Genomic DNA, 15,477 nt, shown 5'->3' with positions numbered 1-15,477 from the left:
ACCGGACTCAACAGACATTTAAAATGCCGTGGTTATAACGTTATAACGTTTTTATCACGTGTGGCTTCTGCTTCAAGAGATTTCAGCAGAATTTGTGTTCCATAATCACTTTTCAAGCACTTTTCTCTTCAGTTAGTGATTTGGAAATCTGCACAAGGTGAGTAAAACATAGAGCACAAGACCTGGGGAACTTTTATAAAAAGTGGGAGAAATGATGAGCGCTTGAGCCATTTTCTCGGGTAAACTGCAAGCAGCCACATTACAATGTTCACGATTCTCAGTGTGGGTTGCAAATAAGGCTTTAAGAAATGGCAGCTCCCTGAAGGTATAAAGCAGCCAAACTCCGATTTCGAGCACTTGACCTTCATTTGAGGAGCGGGGACAGCCTCATTGCAGTTCAATCAGAATTTTATTTGAAACCCAATATGTGAATACATCTTCATCACTCAGCAGAGAATGCACACATACTAGAAAGTATGATAATGATCAGAATTGATGGATAGGTATTCAGGTCCATACTGGGTCCTGAAAAGGCAAAGATTAACGTGTTGGGTTTTTCTCCAGGTTCATGGCCAACGCACTTTTTAGGTACCTTTTAAAGACTATTTTCCAATTTCATAAGCACATTTTGAAAGAAAAAAAATCCAGTGTAATTTGCAAGAGCCACAAGTACAGTGGCTTGCGATACTATTTGCCCCCTTGAACTTTTGCCACATTTCAGACTTCAAACGTATAGATATAAAGCTATAATTTCTTATAAAGCATCAACAATAAGTGGGACACAATCATGAAGTAGAACACACAGAACATCCTACATGCCGACATTTCTTGTGTAAATATTGTGTAAATTATGACTATAACCTTATCCTCCTTGTTTTATAACCTTATTTCTCTGTTTCTTTATCTTCTTGGCTTTTTTACCTCACTGTGAATGTGTGGAACTGGAGTGTCATGCCCAATTTTGTTGTTACTTTATGTTAACCCATTTTTTAACAATGACAATAAAGGTATATTCTATTCTATTCTACTTTATTTTATCTCATCTCATTTCATCAGCTGCACCGCTTATCCTCAGTAGTGTCACAGGGATGCTGGAGCCCATCCCAGCAATCATCGGGCAGTGGGCAGGGGACACCCTGGACTGGTTGCCAGCCAATCGCAGGGGACACGGGGACAGACAACTCACTCGCTCAGTCACACCTAGGGACAATTTGGACCGGCCAATTCACCTGAAATGCATATTTTTGGAATGTCGGAGGAAACCGGAGTGCCCGGAGGAAACCCACGCAAGCACGGGGAGAACATACAAACCCCGCACAGTAAGGCCGGGAGCTGGATTTGAACCCACTCAGGAGGTTCGCACGACCTCAGAACTGTGCCGCACACGCGCTAACCACTGCGCCGCCGTGCTGCCCTTACTTTATTGTATATTTTAATTTTTTTAACAAATAAAAAATGAAAAAGTGGGTGTGCAAAATTATCCCTCCCTTTTTTTCTCACTCTCTGTGTCTCTCTCTCTTTCAGTCTGTCTTTTTTCTCTCTTTGTTCCTCTTTGTCTCTTTTACTTTTTTATTTCTCTTCCTTTTATCCTTTTCTCTCTTTCTCTCTATCTCGCTTTCCCCTTCTCTCTTTCTATTTCTCTCTGGATTTCTTTCTGTCTCTTTCTTTCCCCCTCTCTCGCTATTTCTCTTTTTATCTCTTGTTTCTCATGTTCTGTCTTTGTCTCTGTCTGTCTGTTTCTGTTCCTGTCTCTGTCTCTCTGTCCCTGTCCCTGTCTCCGTCTCTCTCTCTCTCTCTCTCTCTTTCTCTCTTTTTTTGTCTTACCCTCTCTTTTTCTATCCCTCTCTTTTTCTTATTTATTTCTAATCTACTAGTCCGGCCCTTGAGAAAATGTTTGTTCTATCGTGTGGCCCCCAAGTTAAAATAAGTTTGACACCCCTGGTCCAGGCTATATTTATATATGGTAATTTGTTACTGGTTACTTTCAGAATAATGCACAAGTTTTTTGGGTGTCAGTAATCTGGTTTTGGACACTGCTCCTGATCCTTGGGGCGCTGGATGACGGCAAGGGCGGGTGCATAGGCCAGGGACTATCGCGTTTGCAGCTGATAAGCGAACACACACATGAATCCGTGCGGCTGGCAATATTTTGTGAGCAGATGAGTCTTATTTTACAACCTGCCCAAACTAAACCAACAAGGGCAGATGCACCATAAAAAGAGAGTGGGCGAGAATGAGGGCGATAAACAAATGTCAGGGTTTGCTAGCTAGCTCATAAAAGCTTGCAATTAAAAATGGAAAGTTTAAAGGAAATTTCAAACTTATGCCAGTTGATATTTGTTTTGCTATCTGTCAGGACCCAATCGTGTAACGTCTTCTCACAGTTTTATTGAAAGAAACAGGAAGGGCGGCGTCCGCGATCTGATGCTCGCTGGACGCGCAACCGGACTGTGATCGAATACCGAAGTGGATCATCCGTAGCGGGCGTTGGCGGTGTCAGGGATGGAAAAACAGGTCGGTAGCAGGGACAGGAGAGCAAAAATGTGGTCTGGGTCAGAAACGGGTCATAAACCGGGATGGGAGAGCAGACGTGGTCAGGATCAAACACGGGTCGTAAGTCGGGACAGGAGAGCAGATGTGGTCGGGATCAAAACGGGTCGTAGCCGGAAAGAAACGGGAGCAAAAACTAGACAGGCAAGAGTCAGGGTCGAAAAAGCTTGCCTTGTAAAAACAGAGGTTCGCAGACGGACTGACAACAGGACATTGACAGGACTGGGTTTAAATAGGGACAGGGAGCCAATCAGAGCCCGCAGCGGTTGGCGCCAAATGAGCGGGTGCAGGTGATTCCAATCGGTACTCATGACACTTTCTTTTACCGATGCTAATAGTACTTTTGACAGAAACGGATAAAAACTTTCCTGCAGAACCCCAAATTTTCTTCAAATTTGCACTGAATTAATGGTAATTTTCTTTTATAATTAGCATTTCCTAAATAGCCAAAATATGGAAGTATTCCCAGATGATAATAATACCTGCTTTATTCTTGTCAGTGCCTCATTTTTTTTTTAAATTAATTTCTTTATTTTTCTACCTTTAGAATTTAGCTTCAGCTAAGTGGTAGTTTCTATAAAGTAAAAACATACACTATTGGTGTTACACTTAAGTAGAGTATTAAGTGTTTTATTCAGCAAAAAAAATACTTATCTCACTTTCCCGCCATTTTTTGCATAGTTTGGCATTAGAGACGGAAGACAATTTTGGCTCATTTAAACTTCAATCTCTACTTTTAAAATTGTATTTTGTATAGCAATATTTAATAATATTTTTTTTGCTCATTTGAAATATTATTTTAAAAGGAAGTTTTACTTTATCATTTTAGTTATTTTTCTTAATTTTTATATGACTATTTTTAAAGAATTTTACTTATTATTGTCACGACCAAAAATGGAATCAGGACCCAAATGCGTAGCGTTATACACAAGTTTATCGATAGAAAGCAGAAGGGCAGCGCCCACGATCCAGTGCTCGCTGGACGCGGGAGCAAATCGAATACGGAATAGGGAATACGGAAGTGGATCTTCCCAAGCGGGAGATGGCGGTTTCAAGGACGGACAAAACAGGTCGTAAGCCAGGATGGGAGAGCAAACGTGGTCGGGGTCAAAAACAGGTTGAAGCCGGAGCCAAACGGGGTGATCAGGAACGGGCGGGTGGAAAAACCGGTGCAAAAAGCGGGACCTGTGGGAGTCAGAGTCAAAATGCTTGCCTTGTAGAAACAGAAGTTTGCTGACGGACTGACAACAGGAGAGTGAAAGGACTGGGCTTAAAAATGACAGGGAACCAATCATGTAGCCCGCAGCAGCTGGCGCCAAACGAGCGGGCACAGGTGATCCTAATCAGTAATCATGACATTTATTCCAAAAAAGCTAACACGGTCTGATTTTACAGACGGACGACAATTTTGCTCATTTATAATCCTATTTCTCTGATTTTAATTAAAAAAATATTCAAAAATCTGAACTATTACACTTAAGTACAGTGTTAAAAAGTTAAATTCTGCAAATAAAACCTCTTGCCCCATTGGCTGCTATTTATATTTGATTCATTAAAAACAACTCTATTTAACTTGTTATTTGACTGGCATGACGTACAGAAGACAATTTTCCTCATTTAAGTAGTATTCCAATTGGCCGATTTTTTTTAATTCTCATTTGAAAGCCCTATTGTGTAATACTTGTCCACTAGATGGCAATGTTGTCTAAACCAATTCCACAGCGGGCAGAAAGACGCCAGACAAGCATGATGGACTACAATGGATTCCACTATGTAAAAGCAATACTCAATTATCAACCTACGTTTTTTTTTCTTTCTTTTTAATAACAGAAGTATGAAAAATGATGTATTTGTGCCTAGTGTTCAAAGAAGGCATTAAATATAACACACTTTCCTTTTAAGTATTGGAATTTGTTTTTACTACATTTATCATAAACAATTAAACACTGACTGTCATGGCAGATATTGAGCAATATTGTTTACTTTTTTTAAATTTTTCTGATTTTAGTAAAACAATTTTTACGAATCAGAAGTATTTTTTTGCCATATTAAATACTGCTCGACTCAGGAATACGTTTATTTTGCTCGAAGAATAACTTCAAAATATACTAAATAAGAGCAATAATAATTAAAATGAGTTCCATTTTCTACCATAAGTCTAATACTGTTATATTTTTGTTTCAATTTAGCATTTCTTTTGTAATCTGACATGGCAACGAACAGTAAAGGTAAACAAAACTGTTACTTTTTCGCCGCTAGATGTCAGTAAAAATCAATGTTCGCAGCTGTTGCTGTGCAGGTAAATAAGGATACAAATGACGCAACTTTGGGTTAAAAAAAGATAAATCTTAAATAAATATGATTGCGCTACTTATTATAGTAAACTACTATAAATGTCACTGATAGACGTCACAAAAAAGAGAGAAAAAATTCTCTATGAGCTAATTAAATCCAGAGCTAGGGCTGGTGAAAATGATCCGATTTAAAGGGACAGCGTGAATTATTTGACCATTAGATGTAGCTGTGTTGTTTTGTGCAACTGAAAACAAGTGCTATAAAGCACAAGGAAGAGTACAAACGTGGACTCCAAATAACCAAACGGCTCCATTTTTCTTATTTTTTTCTTGGCTTTTTATGGCGAATGAGAAAAAAAGGGAATAAGGGGGGAAAAGGAAAGTAGAAAAGAAGAAAATAAGGAGGGTGGGAAAAAGACAAGTAAATAATAGGAAAAAATAGATAAAAACAAGGGTAAAACGGAAAAAGGAACAAAGAAATGAAAACAAGATTAAAAAAAGAGAAAGGAAAAAGGCAGAAAAATAAAAACAGGAAGGAAAAAGGAAAATCAATTATCAAGTGGAAAGAAAAAATGGGCAACAATGAGAAAAGGGAAGAAGAATAATGAGAGAACAAGAAAAAAGTGGAAAACGATAACAAAAGAGGAAGTAATAGAAAAAAAGAACAAAGAGAAATAAAAAAACAAAAGAGGGGATAAAGACAAAATGGAACAAAGGATAAAGGGGAAAACAAGCAAGACGCTAAGGCAAAAAAAAAGAACAAGAAGTAAAAAAAGACAGTTATCTTAATTTCAGGGCTACCCTTAGTAGCAAGATATCTGACAAATATGTCAGCGCCCCCTTGGTGAGACTCTTATTAAATCTTATCAAATTATTACCTCAAATAAATATTAATTTGTCCACCTATGAGTATTTTACATATAAAATGTATATTTATATGATAGTTCATACATTTTGGTTTTGTATCAAACTCAACATTGGTTTCTTTCAAATGGGTGACTTTTTCTTAACCAGAAGGAGGCATTAAGTAAAACACACTGTCCCTTTAACAAAACTGCAATTTTTGTCTACGTATTTAACAATGTGTGAAATTTGATGTTGTGGTGAATTCACTCATTCATTTATTCGTCACGCTCGTGTTGATTGACAGCTTGTCCAGCATGGAGCGTTCCGGACCAGTCTCCTCTGCGCACGCGCCGCTCTCGCATTAAGCGCCGCGGACGAGGATGTGGACGGGAGCCTGACCTCACTACCGATCGCTCCGCGAACCGACCACCCGGACACCCTGGAGGCGACCCGGGAGAGGAAAGTGCACGACGACGCGCGGGGGGCGTCCCTCGACTGCTTCGCGTCCGCCCGCCTCCCGGAATGTTCCGCGCTGGCTCTCCGCTCGTCCGTCGCGAGCAGCAGCAGCAGCAGCCGCCGCCGCAGCCGCAGCAGCCGCCGCTGCGTCTCCACGGAGCCTGAAGCCCAGATGATCGCCCTCTCCGCCGACATGGACGAGCCGTCGTCGCTGCTGGATCTCCTGGAGTGCTCGGTGTGCCTGGAGCGCCTGGACACCACCGCCAGGGTGCTGCCGTGTCAGCACACCTTCTGCCGCCGATGCCTGGAGAACATCGTCAGCTCCCGGAACGAGCTGCGGTGCCCGGAGTGCCGCATCCTGGTGGACTGCGGAGTGGACGAACTCCCGGCGAACATCCTGCTCGTTCGCCTGCTGGACGGCATCAAACAGCGGCCTCAGAGAGGAGGAGGAGGCGGCGGGAGGCAGCCTGCGGCCGGAGGTTGCGCAGCCGGGACGTCGGCGTCCCCTCCGGGCAGCGCCGTCAGAGAGCTTCCCGTCGCTACCCGGAGCTCTCCAGTTAAGGTAGTGCGCACTTTCTTTTTCTTTGCACTTTGTTTTCCTTCTGCTGCAGACATTTTTCTTCGATCGTTTGTTTTTTTCCCCCCTGAGTGTGCAAATTCTTTATCAGATGATCGGGATGAGTCACAAACTTACCTGGTAACAGGATCCATGCAGTATGTCAGGTTACATCAGTGGTTCTCAAATAGTGGGGCGAGTCCCTCTGGAGGGTGCCAGGTTCCGTCAAGGTGGGCACGGGTGCGTTTGACTAACGGGTACTTTTGTTTTTTTTCCCAACTTTACTGGAATAAAGTGAAATTGCACCTCCATTATACTAAGGGACAGTGAGTTATTAATGACAGTTTAATATTTACCTTTACATACTTGTCAACATCCACGGCTCCATACCGTTACAAATTGTCATATTTTCCCTTACAAAATACAAAACAATCCTACACCATTTTTTTTTTCAAAAGTGTTTATTTATGTAGTTTAACATGTTATATTGTACATGTGTTTCGTTATATTATAACATGCAAATATATTTAAGTAGAATAATACATTTTCTTATTCAAATTATTCATTCATAATATACTGATTAAAGGGGTAACCACAAACCTTTCTTTTTTCATTTTCTCCTTTTATACTTCTTCTTAACTTCTTTATACAACATAATAATTCGTAACATAATGCATCAGAGCAAGTGAGCCGTTTGAGAGCCGGCTCTCTTTAATGAGTTGAGCCGAAAAAGCCGGTCCTCTAAAAAGAGATGGACTTCCTTTCACTACATAACTACCACATGAAATCCGAGGCTGCAGACGCATGCGCGCGCTAGCATCAAACAGCTCGCTTCATTTGCAAAGAAAAAAAAACGATACCGAGATAGCGGTGACCTCGTTTGACTTGATTGATTTGCTGTTTCGTGATAGTCGGTGTATACCGGATGGTGCCCATAATTGACAAATTTGCGTTTTTCCATACAGATTTCCTTGTACGTCGTACATGTCTTAAAATGCATAATAAACGTACTTTGTACGGCAAAAACATACAGGTTGACAGGTACAAGCATTGAGTATTAAATTTAGAAACAAAGTGTAGCACACCCTAAAGTGACCCCATGATTTTTTTATCACTGATGCGGAGACAGGCAAAGAAAGACAGGGTAAAGACACAAACAAAAGTCTCCTCTTGTAGCACTTCACTGCGACCACAGAGGGAGATGTGCAAAGACCGGTGCGCTTGCTGTAAAATATGTCGGCAGCGGACAGCATGAAGCCGAATATATTAGGCTGTCACTTAAAGACATTACTACCTTATCACGGTCATAAGACACTTAAGTTTTTCTCCAGCGGAAGGGTAGATTTGGCATTGACAGAGGTGAAGTGTTACCATCAAAATCGAGAAATTGTTGTTTTGTCTCCAACATTATTCGGTGATTAGTTAAAAAAGATTGTTTTTTGGGTGGGGGCAGATGATTCCTTTTGAGGGGTGGCAGGTTTGTTTGATGGAAAAAAAAAACAGAAACACTGGGTTACATGGAGAGGGGACCAGGTACAATTGCAATGCAGATGACTCATCAGCTGAATAATGGGTGTTGTTTATAGACTATTTTCTAGCATTTATGGTCTTGAGGCTTAGGTGGACCGCATGAGTTCCAGTGAATCTATACATTATCATCATTATTTACTGTATTGGAGTTGTCGTTTTCCGGTTTGTCAGAATCGGAATGACCTTTATTAAACTTGTGCAAGGTGTTTACATTCTGCAACAAAACATGCATTTACAAATTAAAAAAAAAAATCTTCATAAATGTGGCTGAAAAAAGTCACTATAAGAAAAAACTAAACAAAAATAAGTGAACTTAGAAAAACAAATTAACATGCTTCGTTAAAGTCATATATGCACAATTTATATTTTGTTATCTTTTCTTCAATACATATGTTTAATATTAAAATGAGTATAAAACATGCTTTATTTTATTCATATGCATACTTTATATTTTGCACACATTACTTTGTTCATGCTGTATATTGATTTAACTTCAAACTGCTCGTTTATTCATTACTTTTAATTTTTTAATTACAAATATACTGTAATTTATTTTGTATTCATTTTTATTATATTTTAGTTCCCAAGTGTCAGGACCAGAACGGAAACAGGACCCAATAGCGTTGCATTTATTTTATTAAAGAAAAGAGGAAGGGCTGCGCCCACGATCCGGCGTTCGCCAGGCGCGGGAAGCAAGTAGTTCTCGTACTCGGTTTGTGATCCGTTCACGGAAGTGGATCTTCCGTAACGAGCGATGGTGGTGTCAAGGACGGAAAACAGGTCGATAGCCGGAACAGTAGAGCAAAAACGTGGTCGGGTCAGAAACGGGTCGTAAGCCGGGACGGGTGAGCAGACGTGGCCAGGATCAAAAATGGGTTGTAAGTCAGGACAGGAGAGCGAACGTGGTCAGAATCAAAACGGGTCGTAGCCAGAGACAGACGGGAGCAAAAACGGGACAGGTGGGAGTCGGGGTTGAAAAAGGCTTGCCTAGTATACACTGAGGTTGGCAGACGGACTGACCAAAGGGGACAAATAGGAGTGTGTTTGAATAGGGACAGGGAGCCAATCAGAGTCCGAGGTAGTTGGCGCCAAAGGAGCGGGCACAGGTGATTCACATCGGTAATCATGACATCAAGTCCTTTTTTTGACATGTAGTCAAATAATTGCACTGACAAAAATCAGTTTGTTTTAAACCGTGATTATAAAAACCAAAACCTACCTTGAAGAAATGATCATTTTTCAAAGTAAAATGTTCTTGTTCCACTAGCTGATAATTATCTTCATAAGAAATCAAACAACTGAATTAAAAACAAAAATTCAAGTTTAGATGATTAAAATAGTTTAATATTCATATTTGCATTTATTGTATTGATATTCTGTTGTTATCATGAAAAAATACCTAATTAGAGCAAAATAATTGAAGACATTCTGCAAATTTATACATAATTTTGATTTACATTACAATTTCTTTTGAGACTTAATCATATTAACATAAAAATTCTTAATATGAGCAAAATTATCTGCCAGTGGAATTGAAAGTAATTTATATTGTAGTGTAATTTTAGTTCACATTAAAAAATAAGTCTGTGATCGACAAGCAGGTGTTTCCAACAAGAGTGGACTTCTGCATACGAGTCAAGGAACTCCATGCTTATGATGCAGTATGAAGCAAGTTGATCCAGCAGTGTGGCCCATAAAGTCCATGTTGATCCTTAGCTTGCTCCACGACCATTTTCCTGGAATAAGACCAGACTAGAAAGTGAACTCGAGAGAGCAGAAAATCACTGTCTTGTTTCGGGCTAGGCACGCCAAGGTGACGTTCCCGCGATGGTCGTTTCGGGTCTTCAGCGCTCCACAAAGATGATGCTCTCAGTGTTTAATTTCCAGCATGTGCTTATCAACGCATCTTTTCCGAGCCGGAGTTCATAAACGAGACTCCCGCTGCTTGGCTTGTGATTAACTCAATAAATATTTGTTGATCCGACTTTATAACAATATGCTTGGTGTCGACGGTGATCTTGACCTCTTTTGAGCCAACGATGTTTAATATTTACTGCGTGTTGAAAACAATTCTCATGCCTGCTATGCATTACCTATTTTCATTTATCCTAAAACAAACGACATTAATACCCCGCATCTGAGTTTCAACCTTCTTTGCGTTTACGTTTACATGCGGGCAATAATCCGATTGGAAACACAATATTGAATTTCTGGAGAGAATCGTTTACGCGCCTAGAGACAAACAAACCACCCCGAATGCATTGCTGGTACTGTAATCCCTCGTTCATCGCGGTTAATGGGGACCAAAACGGCCCTCGAGATTGTAAAATCCACAAAGTGGCCTATTTTTATTTGAACGTGTGCTCTGCTTGCAGCAATAGTCAATTGGGGATAATGGCTTGTGGCGGTACAGATGCTGTTTATTTTAGGTAGAAAACCTGTTAAAAAATTAAGAATACACAAATGTCCTCCATCGGCCCTTACTCTCAGAAATGGTTGACTGAGAATAATGGATCGCGTCTGCATGGGTGCTGTTTGTTTTAAGTGGAATGAATGGGGTAAAGAGCCGCCATGCATGAACCGAATTTGCTCTCAAGGCCCCCCTCTCTGTGATAGTCTTCTGGAGATAATTGATCGCGGCCAAAAGTGTTCACCTAATTTCAGGCACACTTGAGTGGCCTAAACCAAAAGAACAGCGCTCTGCCAGCCCTTGCTCTCCGCAATAGTTGACAGGGGATAACTGATCCTGGCCACAACTGTGCAATTTACTGTGCATTTTATTTTAGGCAGGCCAGAACAGCACGCCTTACGTCAAAAGTGCTACCTGCCAGTACCCGCTCGGAGCAATATTGGATTGAGGATAATGAATCGCAGCTGAACATGTGCAGTTCATTTTGGACAGAAATACAGTAATTCCCAAAAAAGAACCGCCAGGCCAGGCAAAAGTGTGCTCTGCTGGCCCGCGCTTGCAGCATCATGCAAACATGGATAATGGATCAAGGCCATATAAGTGAGATTACTTTTTGGTGGACAGAACAGTGGAAAACACAGCAGGCTCGACAAAAATGCACTGTGCTGGCCCCTGCGCCATGCAACACTCAACCGAGTATAATGGATTGCGGCCACAACTGTGTAATTAATTGTAGGTGGGCCAAAGCTGCATGCCTCCCGACAAGTGCCTTTGCCGGTCTCTGCTCACAGTGGGATTGAGGAAAATGGATCGCGGCCAAATGCATGCATTTCATTAAAAGTGGAAATATAGTAATTGCAAAAAAGAGCTTCCAGGCCCAACAAAAGTGTGCTCTATTTGTCCCCGCTTGGAGCACTATGGGATCAGGAATAATGGATCATGGCAGCACAGATGCAGTCCACTTTTGGTGGATAAAACGCCCAAAAAGTGCCGGCAGGCCCGACAAAAAATGCTCTCTGCCGGCCCCCACTCGCAATAATATGCCATCGGGAATAGTGTATCGCGGCCGCACTCTTGCATTTCACTTTCATGTGGACAGAACAGATAAAAAAAGCCGTCCCAAGAACGTATATTGCTGGGGGCTGGAAAAGTGCAGTTTTGTAAGAGGGACTTTCGCCACTAGCATAGCGGCATGTTCATGATGCCGCGACGCAAACCAATAGTAGACCAGCATGTTATATGACGTCGACCAATAGCAGACAGGCACTTTGTAGACGTATGAGGCACGTAACTCGCACAGTCAGAGGTGGACAACACAAAATTGTTGTCGAATGTAGTATAGTGAGGAAAACCATGTAACAAGAAGCCCAAAAACATTTTATTTAACATCGTAACGTGAAATAGGGACGCTGTAATCCAGGGGTCCACTGTTTTCCGGGTCTCTTGGTTGACCAAAGACACACTCTCTAGGCCACATGTGACAAACAGGCGGCCCGCGGGCCAAATCAGGCCCGCTAAGGGATTGAATCCGGCCCGTGAGACAACACTCAAAGAAGCGCAAGAGAAAAACAAGCTGCAGGTTGAAATATGTCAACTTCATGTTGCCAAAGAAAGGTGCCTCAAAGAAAGACACTGTACTTGTATTTCTTTTCTCTCTCTCTCTGTCTCTCTCTCTCTGTCTCTCTCTGTGTCTCTCTCTCTCTCTCTGTGTGTCTCTCTCTCTCTCTGTCTCTCTCTCACTGCCTCTCTCTCTCTGTCTCTCTCTCTCTCTGTCTCTCTCTCTTTTTCACTCTCTCTGTCTCTCTCTCTTTCACTCTCTGTGTCTTTTTAACTTCTTTTGCTTCAACTTCCTTTTTTCCTTTTCTCTTTCTCTCTTTCTACCCTTTGCGCTTTCTTTTTTCTTTTCTCTCCTTTTGTTTTTCCATTTATCTTTGGATTTCTTTCTTCCGCTCCCTTTCTTTCCCACTCTCTCAGGACTTCTCTTTTTACCTCTTTTGTTTCTCATGCTCTCTCTCTCTCTTTCTTTGTCCCACCCTCTCTCCTTTTCCGTCCCTCTTTCTCTTATTTCTTGATCTCTCTTTTTCTTTCTCTTTAATCTACTAGTCCGGCCCCTGACACAATGTCTGTTCTATCGTGTGGCCCCCGAGTTCAAATGAGTTTGACACCCCTGCTCTAGGCTGTCTTGAGAACTCCTCGGGATTTCAACTGACTAAACAAAGTGGCTTGGGGATAAGAAGGTCACCTAAAGCACACCATTTCTTTTCACTAGAGGCTCGTCGCCAAATGTAATGGATGGCCACCAATAAATCAATGGGTTCTGCGCACCCTGAACCGTACACACGTGACACCGATTTGAGACCGACTTGTGTTTGCTTTAGACCCCATCGAGGGACCACTCGACTTCTGCGTGTACGTGTCAATGAACACACAAGCGTGCCCAGAAGCACACACAAACCATTACTAGCCACTTCCAGGCTCCCCAACGAAAAATACTCCATGATAAAAGTGAGAATGAATCTCCTCTGCGGGAGACCCCGCGAATGGACCCAAAATCCAACACGGTGCTCGCCAACGCTATTATGGCAGATGTCAAACGGGTCAAAAAGAACACTCGGGCGATCAGTGAAGAGTGTAAATAACGCGTTGCTATGGAAGCGGCAGCGAAGGAGGGAAGCGCTGAGTCGGCAGCCAGAACAGCGTTTTTAATGCTGTTTGGGCTTTGACCAATTGGACTTTGTCAAGATTGATGAATTCCCTGCTTGCTCAAAACGCGCTAGCGCAGCGCTGAAAGAAAGGCCGGCGCCTTACAAACTGACTTTTGCCCGAGCATCAAATCATATTTTCCCAAGTGTGTAAGCTGATTTATTTTTGCTTTCTTACCTTAAGTCCTGCTTGAATTCTTCTCAATGTCAGTTTCAATTGGCACTGACTAAACGATTGAGTTGAGAGCTGCTACAACTAATCGATTTATCGCCAACTAATCATCTCATCTCATCTCATTAGCTACACCGCTTATACTCAGTAGGGTCGCGGGGGTGCTGGAGTCCATCCCAGCAATCATCGGGCAGTGGGCAGGGGACACCCTGAACTGGTTGCCAGCCAATCGCAGGGCACACAGGGACAGACAACTCGCTCGCTCATTCACACCTAGGGACAATTTGGACCGGCCAATCCACCTGAAATGCATGTCTTTGGAATGTGGGAGGAAACCGGAGTGCCCGGAGGAAACCCACGCAAGCACGGGGAGAACATACAAACTCCGCACAGGTCGGCTGGTAGCTGGATTTGAACCCACACAGGAGGTTCCCAAGACCTTAGAACTGTGCCGCACACACGCTAACCACTGCGCCGCCGTGCTGCCCGCCAACTAATCAATTTAGTTAATTGCCAACAACAGTAGACCCCCACAATAGGACAGTAATCCGTTCCAAGGTGCAGATCGCAAACTTGAATAGCTGGATAGCGGTGGATAGGAACATAAAATATAGAATAATAAAATAATATATAGTAAGTAATACTTGCATGTAGTACATTTGTTTATGATTCGAAAAACATAATAAATAAATGCACATTTAAGATATATGATATTGTATTTATCTTTGTTGTGATCAGGGTTGGGTAGGGTTACTTTAACTCGATTACGTTCAATTACTTTTGGATTACTCCAATACCAAATATGCCAATAAAAGACGAAAGAAACTAAATATGAATAAAATTATGACTCACAACACGTGGTTAGCTTTCTCTCCTGGCTTTGATCTCTTTGATCTCCGGCAAAACTAACACAACATGCGACAGAAACAAAATGAAAATAAATCCAAACAGCTTGCCAACATCATTTTTGCCGTTCCTTGCCGTTACTCCCTAAGCCTGCACAAAATTTAGTAATTTTATTCATATTTAGTTTATTTTGTCTTTTATTGGCATATTTGGTATTGGAGTAATCCTAAAGTAATTGAAAATAATCAAGTTAAAGTAACCCTACCAGACCCTGGTTGTGATGTGACTTGAGCTGGTACAGTGGAGGAGCAGATGGTTGCAGAGGGGGAGGAGACAGCAATGTGGATTAAAAATGAAACCAAAAAAATAGCAGACCAGCATTTCTTACAAGTTTGACCAATAGCAGAAAATTATCTCAGAGACGTAACTTGTCTTACACAAGAACTCCAAAGTTTGAATTTTTAATTTCGAAAGGCTTGCAAAACAATTAGTTGTTGTTCAGAATTGTTCAGAATTTGAGATAATACTTGGATTAGATATTCATCAGATGCTCAGAATTTTACTTTCTCAACAGTATATTTTTTTAAAATAAAACAAATTATTTTAAAAAATCTGAAACATTTTATCAGATTATTATTGATTTTGATTTGAATTTCTAAAACGGCAACTTAGCTAGATGGTTTGCTAAGTAGCTAGATAGTTAGCTAGAAAAGAACACAGGTACAAAACCTAAAAGGGAGCTAGATAGCTAGCTAAAAGAGTCAAAAGCCAACTAAGAAGCCGAGAGAAAGCTAGAAAAAAGCTAGTGAGCTAGCAAGAAGGCAAAAGTATTCGCTTGATACCTAGCAAAAAATTATAATTTTACTCATTCCCTTTATAAAAACCATCAATTGGAATTTAGTTTGTTTTACCTTTCAAATCTATCAACAAAATGATTAATAAATACATTTGTTTAATACATGCTTAATTTCTCATTTTAATATCTATATGAATACTGGAATAGATTTGTTTTTGTCCATGAAGCCCATGAGCTGGAATGTATTTATTTGAATTTCTAGAATACCGATGTCATGTAATTACTCTGTTACAGTGGAACCTTGGTTCTCGACCATAAT

General features: G+C 41.2%; 1 protein-coding gene across 1 annotated transcript in view; it reads left to right on the top strand.

Annotated features, from left to right (window-relative positions):
- The first annotated feature begins 6,000 nt into the window (after positions 1-6,000).
- sh3rf3 (SH3 domain containing ring finger 3) overlaps positions 6,001-15,477 on the top strand; it is a 162,782-nt gene continuing 153,305 nt past the window's right edge. Inside the window, exon 1 of the mRNA XM_088352643.1 lies at positions 6,001-6,708. Within this exon, the coding sequence (XP_088208769.1) occupies positions 6,319-6,708 (390 nt within the window). The 5' untranslated portion in view covers positions 6,001-6,318. The remainder of the gene's footprint in view (positions 6,709-15,477) is intronic.

The sequence above is a fragment of the Urocampus carinirostris genome, chromosome 14 (assembly GCF_059441175.1).
Source record: "Urocampus carinirostris isolate Australia breed hairy pipefish chromosome 14, RoL_Ucar_1.0, whole genome shotgun sequence".
In the NCBI taxonomy this organism is placed as follows: domain Eukaryota; kingdom Metazoa; phylum Chordata; class Actinopteri; order Syngnathiformes; family Syngnathidae; genus Urocampus; species Urocampus carinirostris.
The sequence above is the reverse complement of the archived record's forward strand: the minus strand, read 5'-3'. Positions and strand labels throughout refer to the sequence as shown.